Raw genomic sequence first — 21,037 nt, 5'->3', positions numbered from 1 at the left:
AGAAGGATCGGCTGCCAAGCCACTCTGATAATTCTGAGCATGTCTGGAGCTGAGCCAGAAGCTGGAGTCAGGAGGACCAATTCTGGCACTTGAGGAACTCTGATTTAAAAACAGCATTTTTTATTTTGGAGACGAGAGAACCAATATCCTTGGATTCAAGCAGAGGCACTAGTTTCCAGGCTGGTCTATAGAAAATAGATAATCCCACGAGAAAGTTTCTTGGCTTCTGCACTCCTTCAGATACTATAACCACAAAATGCTGTTTGTGAGCACTACCTATGAAACCTAGTGGTCTGCAGAATGTCTGTTTTGCAGAGAAGTGTAGCAAGCAACAACCCCCCCCCCAAAAAAAAAAAACCAGGAAAAGGCAGAAGAAAAGGTGCATTTGCAGCGAAATCTGCAGCACGAAGAGGAGTGTCTTTTGTCTCAGTGCTGGCAGCCGGAGAAGCTGGCAGCACCTCATACAAGCCCCTCGGCTCGCCTCAAATCTCTCCCGGCGGCCCGAGAGAGAAGAGCTTCCTGGACTCCATTCCCAAGTAAGAACTGGAGGGGAAACGGATTTTGCATTTCCCAACGCGGACAGTTCCAAGGCGGGCGGCTTCGGCGGCGGAGGAGGAGGCCGAAGCTAGCGCAGGAGAGCGGCCCGCGGCCCGCTCGGAAGGAGAGCCCCCTTCGTCCCCAGGCCGGCCTCTCGCCCTCAGCCTCCGGTACTTGGGGAGGGGACAGGCAGTCGGCCAGGCAGGCAGGCAGGCTCCTCCCCGGGAAAGAGGGCAGGATCCGGCGCCGGGCGCCCGCTGATGAGGCAGCCCGGAGGAGGCGGAGCAGGCGGCGGGAGAAGGAAGCCGGAGCGGCGGTGAGGTCGGTGGGGGGCTCGGCCGCCCGCTTCCCCCGGCGCCCTAGAGCCTCAGGGAGCGCCGGAGAAGGGCCGGGCACGGGGCGGAAGATACCATTATTATTATTATTATTATTATTATTATTATTATTATTATTATTATTATTCCACGCCTTTTTTCTGGCTGGGACTCGAGGCGGCTTGTAGATAAGACCAGATTAAAAGCATACCTGGCACAGAAAGAGGTGTGTGGGTGAAAGTGGGGGACCCCCCTCACCAGTTGGCAGTTCCCCCCTTAAAGGGAGGTCCTGACAGAGCCGGCCCACCCCTGAGGCAAGGTGAGGTGACCAGGCGGCAGGATCCCCAAAGGCAGCAGATCTCCGATGGAGATCTTTATTCCCCGTTGTTTTCCCCATAGAGATCTTCCCTTGCCCCTTCTTCCCTGGCAGGGAAGGGGGCACCCTTTTGTGGTCGCCTCAAGACCTGTATCTCTGTGCATGTCTGCGTGGGTTTATTTCCTAACGTTTTATATACGGCTTGATGGTTTAGAAAAAGAAGGAGAAAGAGGCATCCCGGCAACCCTCGAAGCAGCATAATATGCCCGCTCAAAATGTATTTAAGTGTTTCAGCATGTTGCCAGGCCCAGGCGGCAACAGTCCGTGGTTAAGAATTATTTATAAGCCCTTTCTTAAGAAAAAGAGAGAGAGGCGTTTTGTAATGCCATGACAGGACTCTTTGATGGTGTGTGCCCACATATAGCCTACTTTATAGCCAGTGGTTTATTTCTGAAGAAGCAATCAGCCTTGGCAAGAAGAATATGGCTTAGAAGTGCTTAGCAGAGAAAGGCACTTTGCACACACTCAGAGGCACACTGTTACTACTGGGCATGGAGGAAATGGGGTGTTAGAGAGAACAAAGAGGGTCCCCTGCCCACTTTGGGATCTGCCCCCTCACGCTGGCATGCGCCCCTGATAGTACCCAGGAGAAATGTGCCCTTTGACAGAAGCCAGGTTTCTCTAGCCCTGCTTTCAGAGGCTGTGACTCTGTTATTTCTGCACATTATATGGCAGAAGTTCTAGCATCAAAAGCAGGTTCTGGAGCTTGAGAGTAGGTGGCTGCTGCTTTGGACACTCCAAAGAGTGGTGCTGCTTGTGCTTCTCCTCTCTGGGAATATCCTAGGAATAACTTTCTCCTGCTCTTCTCTTAGGCCATTCCAGCTGTTCAGCTAGACTTCTTTCATCATGGTGAGTACATGGGGTGCTTTGTAGCACATCCACAAGGTTGTTTCCCCCCCCCCCCCAAACACAGTGCTTGAACTTCAATAGGGTAAGCACAACACTTTCATGAGATGCTGGAGTTGTGTGTTTTTCAGCAGCATGTATCTAGCCTCCCATAGAGACACCAGCTCACACAAACACGCTTCTGGAGGAGGCTGACCTGACTACAAACTTATCTGTGGCCATGTGTGCTCCTGGGACGGATGCTGCTGTGTTTGTTTGTTTGTTTGTTTGGTTTTTAACCCCCAAAAAAGGCCAATTATTTTGTTTGAACAAAATATACAAAGGTGCTCACATTAATGTTTCCCACAACATCAGCCTGGAAATCCATCCTCCTGCCAATGAGAGTGAATGCTTTTCTTGCCCTGTAGTCTCATCAATCTGCTACTTCTTACCAGATTTCTTAATCCCACCTCCAGTAAGTGGGCCTTTGCCAGCTGCTTTTGCCTTCAGCTCAACGAGTTTGTTTTGCTCCTACTTCTGTTTTTGCTTGAACTCTTTGTCTCCCTCATCCATTTCCTTTACTTGCTTCTTGGGCTGTTTCAAGGGTTCCTTTCTTCTTGCCACCGTCCTATTCTGACATGATGCTGTTGCCTTGCTTGCTTCTCCCCGACCCCACAGGTGCTCCTGTTAAATGTGAACTGGTCCTTAACCTGCAAGGGTAACTTGAAGCTTATGTCCTGTGGTTGCTCTCCATACACTGGTCTTTTGGTCAACAAAACAGAAGTTTAAATGCAATAATTACCAGTGGGGGCTGGTTCACATTTGGCTGCAACCTCCCTGCTAGCACCTTGGGACTGCATAAGGCTGCGTTTCTATGGAGCTGCTGTTAGATTGAGTATTTGAACACAATGGCACCCCTGTGTATGCCTACACACACAAACACACCTCCTGCAGGCATGCTGATGGAACAGTTGGTGTTGGCCTGGCTTAGATGGCTCCTGACATTCCCAAGGTGCCTATGTGTGGACTGTCATCAAGTGAGAACTGGCCTGAACCAACAGCTGTTGCTTGAACAACGTGACTGCTTGGATAAGGCCATTGAAATGGGGCAGTGGTGGTGGTGGGGTTTGCTGAACGGGTGGCTTAGCTATTATGATAGCTAAATGGAACCTCCATGTTAGTAGATGGGACAACTCTGTATTCCAGTTGCCGGGGGGCAGGAAGACAATGTGGTAAATCTGTTAACCTTCATGCACAACTTGCGGAACCCCATGCATCCCCATAGTCATCTGGTTGGTCAGCAGGGTGCTGGTCCAAAGAGACTTTGAGTCCGACAAAGGAGAGGGTTCTCTTTGTGTTCTTCTGCAATGTTGGGAAGAAATGAGCCAACTGCTTTGCTTATTGGAACTTTGGCCATGCTATGATGTGATGGGATGATGAGCTGCTTGTGCGTAAAATCGTAGTCCCTCAGAGTTTGTTCAAGCCCACAAACTTCTGTCTGTGACAGAGCCCCTCAGACATGGCTGCTCTAGTCACTTGCAGATTCCGACAGTGGTTGCTTTCGGAATCGTTTCCAGCATAAAAGCTCCTTAACGGAAACACGTCTTCTGGACTCACGGCGTGACAGTTTCCGTCGAAGAGTGGGTCTCCCTATGGGAGCTTCAGATACCTCCCCACTGTTCTCGCTGGACGTGTCCCTGAGCCCTCCCTCCTGCTCGCTTTCCCTCAGAGATCCACCTCTCCCCTTGCTGGTTCCTGCTTCAGCTGCTGAGTCTCTCCCAGCCTGCGTGAGCCCCTCCACCAGAGACCCACCTCTCCCCCTGCTGGTTCCTTCTTCAGCTGCTGAGTCTCTCCCAGCCTGCGTGAGCCCTTCCGCCACCGGTTACTCCGATGGCAGTTCCCTGACATATGACTCTTACCTGATGTCCACCTTCCCATAAGTGACCCTTTGAGCTGAGCAGAAGGGGACCTGTGCTCTGGGCTAGAAGCAAGCAAGCAGGCAAAACTAGTATACAGGGTCCACTTCAAAACACCTGCATCCCCGACTCCTGCCGCTGCAAAAAAAAACCCTCCTTGTATTTGCAGAGTTTTCATACACATTTAATTGATTGAGGTGTTGTTGAGCAACAGGATTCTAATGCTGTCTTTGGTTACTTTTAGGGGGAAAGAAAAGGAGTCAATAAGTATTACCCACCTGATTTTGATCCAGCCAAGGTAAGAGAGCAATTGAGGGTTCCAAGGGAAGTTCAGGGTTTCAGGTTGTGTGCTGACTGTGTGCATTTTTGTTTTCTGAATTGCAAGATAAGTTTCATGGGGAGGGGGTTTGTGTACCTAGTGGTTATAGCAAGGAATCAGTTTTTGAATTGCCTGGAAGGTTTTTACTGAGCTGAAACAGGCACAAGTCTGCAAGCCAGGTTTTCTGGGTGCTGTCTTCACTGAGTGGACCTGCCTCCATTGAGTGGTCTTGTCCGCATGTGAGAGTGGTTAAGGATCTCACATGTTCGGGAGATCTGGCCTCACTGGCGATCCTGTTCCCCACACCAGGTCTATATGATACAACCCAATGTAATTTACTGCTCTTGCCTGCTTCATAAATAAGCATTGAGATGGTAGTTATACGTTCAGTGTAAAATGAAGAATGTATTTCTAAAAAAGCAATTAGATTTCTGCAGAATTATTTTTATGTTGACAAATGGAACAAAGGATAAAAATAAAATGTGATCAAAGACCATACGAAAGTGATAATTAATCCTAGAACAGGCCCATTTTTTATTTTTTATTTTGCTGCTGCATCACTCTGTTGACTCGTGTTAAGCTTGTGGTCTGCTAAGACCCCTATATCCTTTTCACATCTTATATTTGTGCATCTGGTTATTTCTGCCTAAGTGCAGGTCAGTCTAAAAAATCCTGGTTTTTCCTAGAATGGACAGTGTCATAGGGGTACATAAATTGTCATCAGACGAAGGCCGTAGAGTCATGACAGACACTGGACTTTGTATATAACAAGTTGAGCATCTTCTCTTCTCATTTTTTGCAGCATGGCTCCCTTAATAAATACCGCAACAGCCATCCGCTACGGGAAAGAGCCCGTAAACTCTCCCAGGGTATCCTCATCATCAGGTAAGGACACTTAGATGCAATCCTTAGCATGCCAGGGCACCTTGGAGTTGAGTCCTTATTACGTGGTGCTCTTTGTAGGGGGGCATAGGAAACGGTCTGGGGCCTGCACATTAGGGGAGGACCAGCTCTATGCTAGCCAAGTTGCATGTGGACATCAAACAGGGCTTGCTTTCCTGCTAGCTGAAGCAGTCGGATGCCTCTGCTGCCTATAGTGAATGTCCCTTGGCTGTTCTTTCCTAGGTTTGAGATGCCTTATAATATCTGGTGTGACGGCTGCCAGAACCACATTGGCATGGGTAAGTGTGGAAGGTGGCTGGTGTTGAGGCCATCCCTTAGATACATAGACAGCTAATAGGAGCTTGAATGTGGTGAGAGGGGCTTGTTTGAAGGTAGTGGAATTTTGCGGCAGGAGCTATGTACAGCAAAGAGGAACCTTGTTTGTTGGATCTCCATTTGGTATTTCTGAAAGCCTCCTGTTTTGTCTTGTTTTTTTGCTGCTAGGTGTGACTGAGTACTTCTCACCTCTTGGGGACTAATGCTTCAGGGTAGGTCAGGAAGAAAACTGAGAAGGAAGGGTTGCACACCAGGAGGCCAGTAGGAGTCATAAGGTCAACTGTTGCTAGTTAGAATAAGAGAAATGGGATTTTATATCTCTTGAGGTCTGTTCTCACCACTGAGAAGATGGGAGTGATGGGTCTAATAGATAAAAGAAGGAGTTAAAAGTCCTGGAAGCTGTAACAGAAGCTGCATTCTGATTATATGCCTCTACAGCTTACACATAGATCAGGGATGGAGAACCTGTGACCTATGTGTCGTTAGACTATGACTAGACTGCCATCAGCCTCAGCCAGCATGGCCGATGGTCAATTATGATGAGAGTTGGACATTTGGAGTGCCACAAGCTCTCAGCTCCTAGTCTAGTAAATAAAACGGGGGTTAGGGATTCTGGAAGTCAAAACATCTGGGACACTTTTATTGTCCTGCCATTTTGGTAATTAAGTTAAAGGTTTTTCAAAGGGTGTGGCATAAATGTTTAAAATGAATAAATCAGTCATTGTTGGTAATGATAAGATTCCAGGGTGGGGTTGAGTGATCAGGAAATCGGAGGCAGGAATGTACAAATTCTACTCTTCCCTCTGCTGACTGCAGGTGTTCGCTACAATGCTGAGAAGAAGAAGGTTGGCAACTACTACACAACCCCCATCTACAGGTGGGTGCTGTGAGGGCTCTTGTTGTCTTTACTGGTGCTCTTGGCCAGGACGAGTTGGGCAGTGTGCGCATCAAGTGGATGTTCAGGTCTGGCAAAGGGAAGAGGCAACTGGCTGGTGTTTAGGTAATCTGTGCCCATGTTCCCCACCTCCACTTCCAGTGGAAGATCAAGAAAAACAGCATGCTGTGCGAACTGTCTGATTTGTGTAAGTCCACATGCTTGCTTGTGAATCGTAGAGTGGAGGGGCCTTTCCTGTACAGTGGTGCCTCGCAAGACGAAATTAATTCGTTCCGTGAGTTTTGTCATCTTGCGATATTTTTCGTCTTGCGAAGCACGGTGTCGGAAAAGTTTTGGAAAAGCTTCAAAAATCACCAAAGTCTTTAAAAACCTCAAAAAAGGCTACCACACCGCGTGCTATGAGTTGCTCCTCGAAGTCAAGTCGCAACTGTATTAACGGTGTTAAGAAAAAGGAAACAAACTTGCAAGACGTTTCCGTCTTGCGAAGCAAGCCCATAGGGAAAATCGTCTTGCGAAGCAGCTCAAAAAACAAAAAACCCTTTCGTCTAGCGAGTTTATTGTCTTGCACGGCATTCGTCTTACGAGGTACCACTGTAGGTCCAACCCCTGTTGGTGGAGGAAATCTAGAGTGGTTGTCTTGTTAGAAAACATCCAAGTGAGGCAGAGTCCACTACCAGTGTGTAATTAGCTGCATCAACCTTTCTTCATGTGGACTTCTTTCCCATAATGCTGTTCGTCCTTGTTCCCCTCCTCTGCACCCATTCTGATTGGTCCAAGTCTGCTAGCCATGGGGCAAGACCAGAAGCTCTGTGGCACGATCCGTTTAGCTGGGTGCCCTGCTCAGTCGTCTTCTGCTTCCTGCCTGTAGCCATGAAAAAAATAAACACAACCACAGCAAGAGACTTCCTTAACTGTACCGTGGCTTCCCAAAAACCCACAAACAATAAAAATAAATTTAATAATCATAATCAGACAAAATAGAATCAGCAGCTTAGCTCTGCTCAGCAGCCATTGGGATTTGGAAAGAGGCATGCTTTTCATCCTCTAAAACCTTCAGAACCAGAAAGCAGAGTTGCCTCAGGTGTTGCAGGGACCAACCACCATACAGAACATGTCCCCCTACAGGGACACAAAGATTGTAGGAGAAAAGGTGGAAGGTCAGTACAGGGTTCTGTGTGACAATAAGAGGCCTTTTTTCTGAACGTCTTCCATTCATGGCCACAACATCTGGTATCCCCCTTACCATCCCATCTTGCTGAACTTGCCTTGTAGGTTCCGTATGAAATGTCACCTTTGCCCCAACCACATTGAGATGCAGACGGACCCAGCCAACTGTGATTATGTCATCGTCAGCGGTGCCCGGCGCAAGGAAGAGCGCTGGGATGTGGAAGCGAATGAGCAGATAGTGGCCACAGGTGAGCCTAGGGAGCTATGCCCATCCTGCTGTTGGGGTGCTTGAGGATTCGTCCAGCCTGGCCAGGCCTAATGTTTGTATCTGCCTCTCAGCCCACGAGGAGAAGCAGAAGCTGGAGACCGATGCCATGTATCGGTTGGAGCATGGCTCAAAGGATCAGAGCAAGCTACAGCGAGCCCTCCCCACCCTGCAGAACATCCAAGAGGCTCAGAGCGCCTGGAAAGATGACTTTGCACTCAACAGTCGCCTTCGCCGGAAATTCAGGGTAAGCAGATGTTGAGGTGGGAGGGTTCCTCTTCGTGGCCCTAGAACAAATTTCTCCATGGCCCTGAACAAATGAAGGCAGGGTGAGATTTCAACTGTGTTCCTAGTAATATATTTACTTAAGACTGTCAGCCACTCTTAGAAGTTTAACCACGTGCCTTTCAACTAATCAAAGTGCATATTGTTTCATAATAAAAAGTACCACGAAAAGATGAATGGATTCAACCTGTGATGCAACACCCACTTACTCAGGAGTAAGCTCCATTGAACTGGGTGGGACTTACTTCTGAGTAGACATGTATAGAATTGATCTGTAAAAAAGTTTAATAGCTTGCATACTTGCATGCTTATCTTAGTCATTTGCATTTTAGTGTGCTATCTTTATGGATATTCGGGTTTCTTTTTTAAATTATTTTTAATGTAAGTGATACCAAATCCAATAAGCATAGACAGAACAAGAATTATTCAATGGAGAAATGCAATTTGTATTGTAGAATGAACTTCCATAAAGCTTCCTTGTCTGGTATCCTGGAGTTATTTTTTTATTGATTACTGACAACCAGGCTGGAGGATATTTATATGACTGGATTCAAGTTTGTATCCCTATTTTTATTTTATTTATTAACTAAGCTCCTCCAAGACAACTGGATGCAGTGGATTTAAAAATGTTTATTCCTGTCTTGCTAGTCCTTGGCCTGTGTTTTAGTTTTTTTCCTCCCCAACCTCCTTTCTGATGTGGATTTCTCTTTTTTTGTCTCTGCTTCTCCCTTTCCTACCCCATAGGAAGAAAAGAAAGTCCTGCAAGAGGAGGAGAAGAAAGATCTCGCCCTGCAGTCAAAAGCCAGCCTGAGCATCCCGCTTGTGAGAGAGTCTGACGAAGACCGCCACCTGGCGGCACTGCTCAAGTACCAGAACCTTGGTTGTACGTGAAGCCTGAGTGGTTGAATTTTTTTGGAGGGCTGGAAGATTCAAGGAGGAAGGGTAGGGCTTCTCCAGCCTGAAGTGTGCTGTGCAAAGGCCCAACACTGTTGTTGGCAGCACAGAACAGATGGCCTCCTGTTGAAACCGGGATTCAAGGAGAAGGCTCACATTGCTGCCCCACTCGTGTCCTTGCACACCCCTTCGCCCCCAAAGCCCTTAGAGCTCCAGGTCTTGCCGCACAAACCATCTGACTCCTTTCCTGATGGATTCTTTCACTAAGGTTTCAAAAGAAACGACTGGCAAACCCTCACAATCAAGCTAGGTTGCTAGGCTACAGTATTCATTAATGTACTAAAACAAGAGATAGTGATGTCATGTTCATTGTATAATTTACGTTTGTTTTTCACATGTGCAGACTTTGTCTGACCTGCCATCTCCCCTCAACTGCTGTAGTTGTCAGAAACCAATCCTTCCCCTGCTTTCCGGTGACTCCTAGATCCTGGTTGGAGAACCGCTGAACTTGGGCCAAAATACAAAGATACTCATAACGGTGCAGGCACTGGGCTGTCAGACAGACCGGTCTCAAGACATTATAGCTGCACCAGATTATTTTATGCTTCAAAATCCCCTGTAGCATTGGAAAGGATGCTGAGGTGCCAGCTATCGATAGCTCAGTGATAGAGCACATGCTCAATGTGCAAGAGGTCCAAGGTTTGTTTCCCCGCCCCCAGCATCTCTTAGTTAAAAAACAGGATCAAGTTGCAGTTGGTGGGAAAGACTTGTCGTCAGCTAGATGGACCAGTAATCTGATTTGGTGTAACAGAGCTTCCGATATTCCTGTTGCAGTGCACACAGTACCATTTCCAGTTATGTAATAGTCCCCTTATAATATTCCTGTTGGCGGCAGCTTGCATGGAAATTGCTTTTCAGTGGAAAACGGCAGGTGATTTGATGTTGAAATGTTGGTTTGACAGTGTGCAATGTGGCATTATCTGAGAGGTTGATGCAAATTGTCCCAGAGAGACAATTTTGACTGCTGGGTTCCCTTTTCTATTGTACATAAATGGGACTTTGCCAGTTTGTTCTTTCCCCAGTCAACAGGTTTCTCAAAGGAGAGGCTGGCTTACTCAGAGGGCAAATTATTCATAGAATCATAGAATTGTAGAGTTGGAAGGAACACCAAGGGTCATCTAGTCCAACCCCCTGAAATGCAGGAATCTCCGCTAAAGCATCCATGACATCGTTATTATGCAGCATGCAATTCAGTTGGTTATCTGTATCTTGTTTTTTGCTTGCTTTTTTGCAATGAGGTGCCTTACTTTGTACTAATTCCACACCCATTTTTAACATGTTCTTCTGTAAATTTTAATAATATTAATATATTATTATAATATATTAATAATATATTAATAATAATATATCAATAATAATAATATATTAATAAATTAATAAAATATAATTTGAAATAAAAACAAAAGTGGTAATGATAACCTGTTCTCTCTCCATCCAGCTTATGAAGACAAACAGAAGCAAAAACGCAGTGAGATCGTTGACCGCCCATGGTTCTCATCTGCCCAGGTCTCAAGCCCCAAAGCCAATGACACCCTGAAAAAGCTGGCACTCTCGGGGAAATCCCCAGCTGGAAAGCCACCCGTAGCGATGAACGACCTGGGTGTTGTGCGTCGGAAATCCAGGGATAGGGAACGAGCTTCAGCCGAAGAGGAGAGTGAGGCTTCAGATCCCACATCATGCGTTAACACGCAGGACCAGGACAGTGCAGTGAAGAAAGTGTCCCTTGACTCTCTCACGGGGCCTGAAGTGGGTTCCCAAAAGGCTGAAGGAAGCCCTCTATCCCATTTTGCTACCTCTCTTGTTGCAGATTATTCTGACTCTGCATCTGATCCTGAAGCTGAACTGTGAACAGAGTTTTGTGGCTCTGGATAGAACATAACTGGATCAGATGTACAAATTGTCACCCCCCTCCCAAACCAACAAAAGACTGTGCAGTTGTTATGCCTATCAGTTGAATGTCTGAATAGGTGTGTGTGTGTGTGTGTGTGTGTGTGTGTGTGTGTGTGTCCGCCCGCCCGCCCATGGGAGTTCCATTTTGTTGCCTTTCCTTGAGCTATTTGCACCTGTGCCCCTGGTTATTTAAGCATGACCCCTTCCTTGTTTTGTCCCACATGCCACAAAATAAACACAGCTCTCCCTATAACCCTGCCTCTTTTGTCCTGACCAAAGTCTTGACAGCTGCACACACAGAGTCATAGAATTGGAAGGGACCGCGAGGGTCATCTAGTCCAACCCCCCTTCAGTGCAGGAATCTTTTGCCCAACTTGGGGTTTGAACGCATGACCCTGAGATTAAGAATCTCGTGCTCTACTATCCATAGCTGAACCCACCAACCTGGGTTTGCAGTGAAAAGGAAAGAAGCTGAAAGCAGGCATCTTTGTATGTATACACATAAAGCATTAAAGCCTTTTGAAATCATCTATTTCTAAAACTGGGATTCCACACGTGGCACCTGTAGGCTTTGTGGCACTCCCAGACACCTCCCATTTTTCTTTGAATGATGGGTTTCTTTTCTTTTGCTCTTCAGAGGGGTTGCTTCCTGTTATTGGGGGGGGGGGTTTGAACATTGTCAGCTTTTCTGTCAAATGGGTATTTTGGGGTGCCTGATTTTCCAAATATGCCCCAGGCCCAAAAAGATTGGGGACTCCATTAGACCCATATTTTGAAACCGGGATAGATATTTGCTGTTTGGAAGAGCATGGGCTCCCATAGCTGTGCCAGAAATGGGCACCTGGTGAAATGGGTCAAAATCCAAACCCCTTGTCCACACTTGTATGAACCCCAATCTGCCCACAAAGGTTATGTTCACATTGTTGTTGTTGTTTAGTCATTTAGTCGTGTCCAACTCTTTGTGACCCCATGGACCAGAGCATGCCAGGCCCTCCTGTCTTCCACTGCCTCCCGCAGTTTAGTCAAACTCATGCTGGTAGCTTCAAGAACACTATCCAACCATCTCATCCTCTGTCGTCCCCTTCTCCTTGTGCCCTCCATCTTTCCCAACATCAGGGTCTTTTCCAGGGAGTCCTCTCTTCTCATGAGGTGGCCAAAGTATTGGAGCCTCAGCTTCAGGATCTGTCCTTCCAGTGAGCACTCAGGGCTGATTTCCTTAAGAATGGATAGGTTTGATCTTCTTGCAGTCCATGGGACTCTCAAGAGTCTCCTCCAGCACCATAATTCAAAAGCATCAATTGTTTGGCGATCAGCCTTCTTTATGGTCCAGCTCTCACTTCCATACATCACTACTGGGAAAACCATAGCATTAACTATACGGACCATTGTTGGCAAGGTGATGTCTCTGCTTTTTAAGATGTTGTCTAGGTTTGTCATTGCTTTTCTCCCAAGAAGCAGGCGTCTTTTAATTTCGTGGCTGCTGTCACCATCTGCAGTGATCATGGAGCCCAAGAAAGTAAAATCTCTCACTGCCTCCATTTCTTCCCCTTCCATTTGCCAGGAGGTGATGGGACCAGTGGTCACGGTCTTCGTTTTTTTTATGTTGAGCTTCAAGCCATATTTTGCGCTCTCCTCTTTCACCCTCAATAAAAGGTTCTTTAATGTTCACATTATTGGCTTGAAATGCAGCAAGGCGATTTCCCCCTGCTTCATTTCAAGCTGCATTTGTGTGGAGTTATTCACATAAAAGAGGGGTGGGAATGTCTTTGCAACATGCACCATCACCTTTTCTGTTTCCCGATCCTTGCATCCCTCCTGGAACTCCTGTTCGTTATGCTGTCATCTGCACTTGCGTGTTTACAGGTATCTGTTAACTCCACAACCCAGCTTTCTAATTGAAGCTGGTTTGAGAGAAAAACACCTCAAACATCTGTATTTGTCAAGAAATCTAATCAATGTGGATTGTGGCTACTAGCGTCGTGTGAATGCGGCTTCAAAAATAAGTAATGGGAGTGCACTGGATGCGGAGGAAGTAGCAATGTGAAATCATTTTTAATTGATTTTACAAGTACAAAGTTATAAAAATCCAAATATAAATCCATATACAGTGGTGCCTCGCAAGACAAAATTAATTCGTTCCGCGAGTTTTTTGGTTCCGCGAGTTTTTTCGTCTTGCGAAGCACGGTTTCGGAAAAGTTTTGGAAAAGCTTCAAAAATCACCAAAGTCTTCAAAAACCTCAAAAAAGGTTACCACATCGCGTGCTATGAGTTGCTCCTCGAAGTCAAGTCGCAACTGTATTAACGGTGTTAAGAAAAAGGAAACAAACTTGCAAGACGTTTCCGTCTTGCGAAGCAAGCCCATAGGGAAATTCGTCTTGCGAAGCAACTCAAAAAACCAAAAACCCTTTCGTCTTGCGGGTTTTTTGTCTTGCGAGGCATTCGTCTTGCGAGGTATCACTGTACAGAGATTCCTCCGAGTCTCACAACTTTTAAAACTGCATGTTCTTCCAAATTCTAACTATTATATCAATCCATATTATCCATGGTAATTATTAAACTACAAGTGAAATTAAAATCCTGCCAATGTTTCCATCTGCTTTCAGTGGTCTCCTAAATAACTTACAATCCGCCCCCCCCCCCCATTCTTTAATGAAGTTTTTGTCCTCTTGGTTTCTGAGTTTTCCAGTCAGTTTTGTCATTTCAGCGTAGTCCCTCAGCTTGGTTTGCCATTCCTCTCTTGTCTTCTTTCCATCTCTGGGCTAGGGTGGCTGTTGTTTCATACATAAAGGAGGAAGTAGCAATGTGAATATACCCAAAGTTAAAATATGTGCTTCCACACATAGGAATGTGAGCAGAGGTATGGCCTGATGTCAGCACAAAACTCTTCTGATTTAAATTCCTAATCTTGGAGGTCAGAAACATGTACCGTACCTTTTGCTTTAAAATTGAAGAGCCATGGTGCTCTGGATCAAAATCAACCATTAATACAAAGTGACTGCTATTTGAGGCTGAGTCAAAAACCACATTAAAGGTATTTATTAAAGATAGGGAATAGTTACAGGATGGAATCAAGTGGAATTTATTTTCCCCCTACCCTATCCTTAACTTTAGGGTTCAGCACAACAGAAGAAAAGACCAAATCAATTTATTAAGCATAGCATTCATCAAAATTGAATCAAACCTATAAAAACAACATTAGAACCTCCCCCAACCTCTAGTGGCTTAATTCCAGTCTCTTTAAAGTTGGTGAAGTAACTCGTGCATGGTTTTTCGGTAACGAATTTTGTTATTCCATTTTATAATGTATATAAAACAGAACAATTATAACAACAAAACTATGAAACAGGCACGTAGAATGAGTGCAGCTGCCCATGGGTTTAAAAGTCCAAGAAAAGACTATCAATGTGATCAGATCAAGCATAGCTCAAGATTTGCTAAGCTTGTGGGGAAAAACCTCCGGATTTTCACTTTATGAAATAATAATAATAATTTAATAATAATAATAATAATAATAATAATAATAATAATAATAATAATAATAATAATAATATCGTTTGTGGCTTGAGCCAGGATCCTGCCAAAAAGCTGGCCTATTTTCATGAAAAGAGCAGCCTGCGTTAGGCGCCTTCCCCTCGCTGCCTGCGCATGAGGAGGCGCGCGCCCTGCCGGCCTTTTCCGGGTCGCGCGCCGCTCGTGCCCTTTCGCATCCCGGCAGCTGGGTTCGAGTCCTCCCTCCTTCCGTCTGCCAGGGCGCGCGGAAGTGAGCCGGGCAGCCAAGGCAAGGCGGCCGAGAGCGATGGCTCAGGGGAAGCGCAAGTTCCAGGCGCGCAAGGCGGCCTCCGCGGGGAAGAAAGCGAAGGCGGCGGTGGCAGCGGCGGCCCGGGGGCCTCGCAAAGGAGGTAGGGCCGAGGACGGATACAGAGGCCGCCCGGGCGCCGGCTTTGCTCGCAACTTTGCCTCCGGTTCCGGAGACTTTTGTGCGCGCTCGGAAGAATTCCGGGCGCGCGAAAAAAGAACCCCTCCTCTCCAAGCACGCGATGAGGAATCATTATTATTCTTTATTTTAAATATTTAGTCGCTTTCTCTTGCCCAAGGCAATCCAAGCGACTTAAGACCAAATTAGGAGGTTTCTTTTCCTCCCCTTATTTTCTTTATTCGTGATCCACGAAGCCGGTGCCGGAGCGCCCTCCATGTTCCCATTTTACGCGCGCGCCATGCGTAAAAAGCAGGTCGCTTCCCGCAAAGAATCCTGAATACAGTGGTACCTCGTGTTACATACGCTGTAGGTTACAGACTCCGCTAACCCAGAAATAGTGCTTCAGGTTAAGAACTTTGCTTCAGGATGAGAACAGAAATAGTGCGGCGGCGGCGCAGCAGCAGCAGGAGGAGGCCCCATTAGCTAAAGTGGTGCTTCGGGTTAAGAACAGTTTCAGATTAAGAACGGACCTCCGGGAAATTAAGTTTTTAACCCGAGGTACCACTGTACTGTGGTTTGCCTCTCAGGGCTACAATGGAAATAAACTTTAGCGAACTACAGTTCCCTGGATTCTTTGCGATGGCGGAGGGGAAAGCCATGTGACTTGACTGGATAGTGGGTTTGCAGTCATAATAATAATAAATAATAAAATTTTATTTCTATCCCGCCCTTCCCAGCCGAAGCTGGGCTCAGCGGCTAACAACAGTAAAATGATACAACCTAAAATCATTTCATTATAAAATCAGTTCAAATCAGATTAATGGCATCCATTGGGCTAGAGTTCTGTGAGGATTGCCAAAGGAGGGGGTTAAGGGCGCTGGACTTTAACTAAGGAGACCCAAGTTCAAATTTTCACAGCCAAGAGAATTTACCTGCTGACCTTGGGCTGCCTCTCCACCGCACAGGTTGTGATGGTAAAAGGATGTGTGCAAAGAAAGAGATCACGTAGAGCACCAGGAGCTCTCTGGAGGAAAGGTGGGGTTTAAATGAAATAAATTGGATGGGCAAATAAGGCTGAGTGGGGATTTATTTATTTAAATGCATTTCTAAACCGCTTGCCATTTTTTTAGAAAATCCCAACACAGTTTACAACATAGCAAGATACATTAAAATCGTATTATTTAAAAAGCAACTGCTGCAGATGTAAGAAATACAGTTGACAGTCAGGGAAAGCCTCAATAAAGAGGTGGTGTTTTTAACAAATGTTGGAAGCACCCTACAAATGACAGCGAGGAGAGCATTCTCCACCACTGAGAAGACCCTGCCATCAGGTGGAACTCGGCATGCCATGGCTCTATTGACAAGGCCTCTGCTGAGTATTTAAACCAAGACCTATGCAGGGGGAAAGGAATCGTTTAGGCACCTTGGTCCCAAATTGTTCAGGGCTCTGTATGTTAATAATAAAACCTTGAGCTCAACTCAGTGGCTACTTGGTGGTCAGTGCAGTTCTCTCAATATAAAGGGTAAAGGGGACCCCTCACCATTAGGTCCAGTCGTGGCCAACTCTGGGGTTGCGGCTCTCATCTCACTTTATTGGCCGAGGGAGCCGGCGTACAGCTTCTGGGTTATGTGGCCAGCATGACTAAGCCGCTTCTGGCGAACCAGAGCAGTGCACGGAAACGCCGTTTACCTTCCTGCTGGAGTGGTACCTATTTATCTACTTGCACTTTGACGTGCTTTCGAACTGCAAGGTTGGCAGGAGCAGGGACCGAGCAACGGGAGCTCACCCTATTGCGGGGATGCGAACCGCTGACCTTCTGATCAGCAAGTCCTAGGCTCTGTAGTTTAACCCACAGTGCCACCCGCATCCCCTTCTCTCAATACAGTGGTGCCTCGCAAGACGAAATTAATTCGTTCCGCAAGTTTTTTCTTCTTGCGAGTTTTTCGTCTTGCGAAGCACGGTTTCCCATAGGAATGCATTGAAAATCAATTAATGCGTTCCTAGGGAAACCGCTTGCCAGGCTGGCGGTGCGGAGAAGGGCTTTTCTCCCCACCGCAAGCCTTCAGGACAGGTACGGGAACAGAGGGGAAGGCGCGCAGCGCTTTCCCTCTGTTCCCGGGGCTTGCGTGGGAGGAGGGTTTTTCCTCCCCACCGCCAACATTCAGAACAGCATTCTGAATGTTGGCGGTGGGAAGGAAAACCCTCCTCCCACCCCAAGTCTTCAGGAAAGCCATCCGAAGCCAGGCGGCGGGAGAAGGTGTCCCCGCCCGCCGCCCGGCTTCGGAGCATCGTTCCGAAGCTGGGCGGCGGGAGAAGGCGTCCCCGCCCCGCCGCCCAGCTTCGGAGCTTCGTTCCCAAGCCGGGCAGCGGGAGGAGGAGTTCCCGCCCCGCCGCCCGGCTTCGGAGCTTCGTTCCAAATCCGGGCGGCGGGAGGAGGCGTTCCCGCCCCGCCGCCCGGCTTCGGAGCATCGTTCCAAAGCCGGGCGGCGGGAGGAGGCGTTCCCGCCCCGCCGCCCGGCTTCGGAGCTTCGTTTCAAAGCCGGGCGGCGGGAGGAGGCGTTCCCGCCCCGCCGCCCGGCTTCGGAGCATCGTTCCGAAGCCGGGCGACGGGAGGAGGTCCGAGGACAGTGGGGAAGACGCGCTGCGCTTCCCCGCTGTCCCGGAGATTTCCCTATGGGCTTTCGTCTTGCGAAGCAAGCCCATAGGGAAATTCGTTTTGCGAAGCGCCTCCAAAACGGAAAACCCTTTCGTCTAGCGGGTTTTCCGTCATGCGAGGCGTTCGTCTTGCGGGGTACCACTGTATAGGTGTACTGTAATGTGTGAATGGGCAGACTCTCTGGCTGCAGCATTCTGTGCCTGTGGCAATTTCCAGGCGAGTCTCCAGAGTAGAGCAACAAACACACTGTCCAGTGCAGCAGCTGTGCATGATCTTTGTAACTCTCCTGAAACAGCTTCTGCATTATTATTATTATTATTATTATTATTATTATTATTATTATTATTATTTTACAAATTATGTACTTTAAATATTTTGAGTAGTGACAGTGGGTTACATACAAATCTAGCCCAAGAGAAGGTTGCCCATCTAGTAAGAAACAATGATATTTGGTAGGCAAATTCTTTTCTGCATATCTGTATATCCTGCACAGCTTCTGCCTAGGAGATGTAGCAGCGTGGAAGCGAAAGAGAATTTATTTCCTTTGTGTTGGGTTCCTCTCCTAGGCCGCATAATTGCTCCCAAGAAGGCTCGGGTCATCCAGCAGCAGAAACTGAAAAAGGTGAGATGCTCCCACTCTCCTCCGTGCCAAACTGACACTCTGGAAGCAGCAACGGCAGAGACCACCTTTTGAGGCTTGTGCTATGTGGGCGCATGTTTTCAACCCACGTGCAAATCATCAATTGTCTTCAGTGGCACGGAGCACTTTTCCACCGGTTTAGCCTAAGACACGACGTGTAGCTGCTTCTGGACAGGGGTAGCCTGGCCACCATGTTCTATGCTCAAGTAGCTTCTCGGTTAGACTCCTACAATGCATTGCATTTGGTGTTGCCCCTGGAGACAGTTTAGAAACTATAGCTAGTACAGATTCAGCTGCCGTGCTTTTAGCTGAGATGGCTCATCTGAACTTAACAAACTTCTCTGGTTCTCTGGTAGAGGGCCTTCTTGGTAGTGGCACCCGTCCTGTGGAATGCCCTCCCATCAGATGTCAAGGAAATAAGCAACTATCCTATTTTTAAAAGACATCTGAAGGCAGCCCTGTTTAGGGAAGTTTTTAATATTTAATGCTGTATTGTTTTTAATACTCGATTGGGAGCCGTCCAGAGTGGCTAGGGAAACTCAGCCAGATGGACGGGGTATAAATTATTATTATTATTATTATTATTATTATTATTATTATTATTATTATTATTTGTTTCTGAGCCTAAAGGCACAAGCACTGACTTTAAGGCCCTTGGCTCTCATGGGTTTCTAAAGGAATGCCCATTCCCACATTGATCAACATCTACCAATACTTTCTGTCATGAGTGAGGTTGGTGGTGACCATGGGGAGAGCTTTATGTTTTAGACTCCAGCCAAAACCTTTTTTTTATTCTCCTAGGCCTTCTACGTATGTTCGAACTCACCCTACTGTTCTTTTCATTAGGATGTTTTTGATCATTGTTTCATGTGGATTGTATTGTTTGCTTTTATTGTAAACCAGCCTGGGGTCATATCTGATCAAGGGTAGTATAAAAAGGTAAAGATAAAGGACCCTTGACAGTTAAGTCCCATCGCGAACGACTCTGAAGTTGCGGCGCTCATCTTGCTTTACTGGCCGAGGGAGCTGGCATTTGCCCGCAGTTTTTCCGGGTCATGTGGCCAGCATGACTAAGCCGCTTCTGGCGAACCAGAGCAGCACACGGAAATGCCGTTTACCTTCCCTCCGGAGTGGTACCTATTGGCAGGAGCAGTGACCGAGCAACAGGAGCTCACACCGTCACAGATATTTGAACTGCTGACCTTCCGATCGGCAAGCCCAAGAGGCTCAGTGGTTTAGACCACAGTGCCACCTGCTAAAAAACCAGAAATACCTTATACCCCCCCCCCCACAAGCAAACTTCAATGGCACACCATAACATTGGGACATTTCAGGTGCATAGCTGCTTAGTTGTCATATAAACTTCTTTTTCTGCAGAACCTGGAGGTGGGCATCCGTAAGAAGATTGAGCACGAAGTGGTGATGAAGGCCAGCGCTAAACTACCCAAGAAACTGAGTGTGCTGAAGGCCCCCAAAGCGGACACCACCAAAGAGGCAGGCCACTCCAGCAAGTCTTAGCTATGACCTGTGTACCTGAGTGGGTGGCGGAGAGCAGCCACATACAGCTGGACGACTGTACCCATGACACCCGCCTTGTAGTGTTGGATGAGCCTACAGATTAATAACGTAGCAGCATTTCGGTTGGTGGCGAAAACTTCCCTTCACACGAGAAACCGGGTGGGCTGTTCTGTGCCTAGGTGAAGAGATGGGCTTTGTTTTTCAGCTCTGTTGTATGTAATATTGGTTCAGGTCCCAGCATTTTCCCTGTTTTACATTTGGACTTGTCTTCTCGTTAACATCTTCAGTGGAAGCCATTCTTTCACGGACTTCATGTGTTCTTGTGGGTCTATAGACATGGCATGTATAACACCTATATCACATTGGTATTTACACATGTGGGTGTCTTTGCAAACATGGGAGTCCAGTGTGTGAATGTTGGGCAGGACCCAGCAGGCTAGGATGAATCTCAACCCACTGTTTTCTATAGGGCTTGAATGTCTGCATGAGACTTGATCTACCCCGTATGAAAAAGCAGAAATTCCCAACTGAGCTTTGAGGTTTTTAGCTGTTTCTGGAAACAAGTGTGATTTACTCTCGTGTGTTTTGTGGTTTGAGTAAAAAGGATCCCTTCTGTCATCTGTCCCCTTTCTGCTGCCTTCTGAGGGTCCACACAGTTTTATTTTGCTGCCCATTTCAACCTCCCTTTTGCAAAGCTTCTGAAATAATCTTTGTTGATTACTTTTGGAACCCAGAAGGCCCATTGGGGCTTGCTCATAGTGGCTAATTCTTCCACACGGAGATAACATAAAACCAAGGTATATGTTCTCAGATCAGGAATCCCAAATCTAAAGTAATTTTTAAAATCCTTGTTCCTGTAACTACTGCAGATGTTTGTTTATTACTATAGTATCTCCACCACATTTAATAAATATATTATCTAAAAAGTGCGTTCTTAACTCAGAGCATTTCATCTTGCAGTTTTGTCAGTTGTACAGGGATGAAAGATTTACTTGGAAATGTCCTGGAGTGGAGGCGAGAAGTTAGTGAACACCGAGGGCATAGGCGCCGACTCCATGGGGCCTGAGGGGGCCTGAGCCCCCTCAAAAATTTTATTGGGGGGGCTCTGCCCCCCCAATAATTTAAGAATTTTTTTAGTTATATTCAGCGGCGCCCGGCAGAGCAGCCCTCTCGGCCACGGCAGCCCGGCTCTCCCAGCTCCCGGGGGCCGCCCTCCTCCCTCAACGACGGCCCCAAGGGCGGCTCGGGGGCGCGGAGCCCCGAGGCCGGCGCACTGCAGTGCCTGGCGCGGGCTTGCGAGGCCGAGGGAGCCCAGCTCAGCACCGTCAACTTTGGCGAGCTGGAC

The 21,037-nt window shown here is 47.2% G+C and overlaps 2 protein-coding genes and 1 pseudogene across 2 annotated transcripts; 2 read left to right on the top strand and 1 right to left on the bottom strand.

Annotated features, from left to right (window-relative positions):
- Positions 1-400: 400 nt before the first annotated feature.
- YJU2B (YJU2 splicing factor homolog B) lies at positions 401-11,214 on the top strand. Its single transcript, XM_077921587.1, has 10 exons — positions 401-536; positions 2,040-2,076; positions 4,213-4,266; positions 5,090-5,172; positions 5,413-5,468; positions 6,322-6,382; positions 7,673-7,815; positions 7,907-8,079; positions 8,862-9,000; positions 10,510-11,214. The coding sequence occupies exons 2-10, from the start codon at positions 2,074-2,076 to the stop codon at positions 10,917-10,919; spliced, it is 1,122 nt and encodes a 373-aa protein (XP_077777713.1). The 5' UTR covers positions 401-536; positions 2,040-2,073; the 3' UTR covers positions 10,920-11,214.
- LOC144326002 (translation machinery-associated protein 7 pseudogene) lies at positions 2,494-3,228 on the bottom strand (annotated as a pseudogene).
- A 3,450-nt stretch (positions 11,215-14,664) lies between the features above and the next one.
- C17H19orf53 (chromosome 17 C19orf53 homolog) lies at positions 14,665-20,621 on the top strand. The gene is made up of 3 exons (XM_028712763.2): positions 14,665-14,860; positions 18,101-18,156; positions 19,552-20,621. The coding sequence occupies exons 1-3, from the start codon at positions 14,758-14,760 to the stop codon at positions 19,690-19,692; spliced, it is 300 nt and encodes a 99-aa protein (XP_028568596.1). The 5' UTR covers positions 14,665-14,757; the 3' UTR covers positions 19,693-20,621.
- The last annotated feature ends 416 nt before the right edge of the window (positions 20,622-21,037 follow it).

The sequence above is a fragment of the Podarcis muralis genome, chromosome 17, assembly GCF_964188315.1.
Source record: "Podarcis muralis chromosome 17, rPodMur119.hap1.1, whole genome shotgun sequence".
In the NCBI taxonomy this organism is placed as follows: Eukaryota; Metazoa; Chordata; class Lepidosauria; order Squamata; family Lacertidae; genus Podarcis; species Podarcis muralis.
Note: the sequence above shows the minus strand (reverse complement) of the source record. Positions and strands in the feature narration are given on the sequence as shown.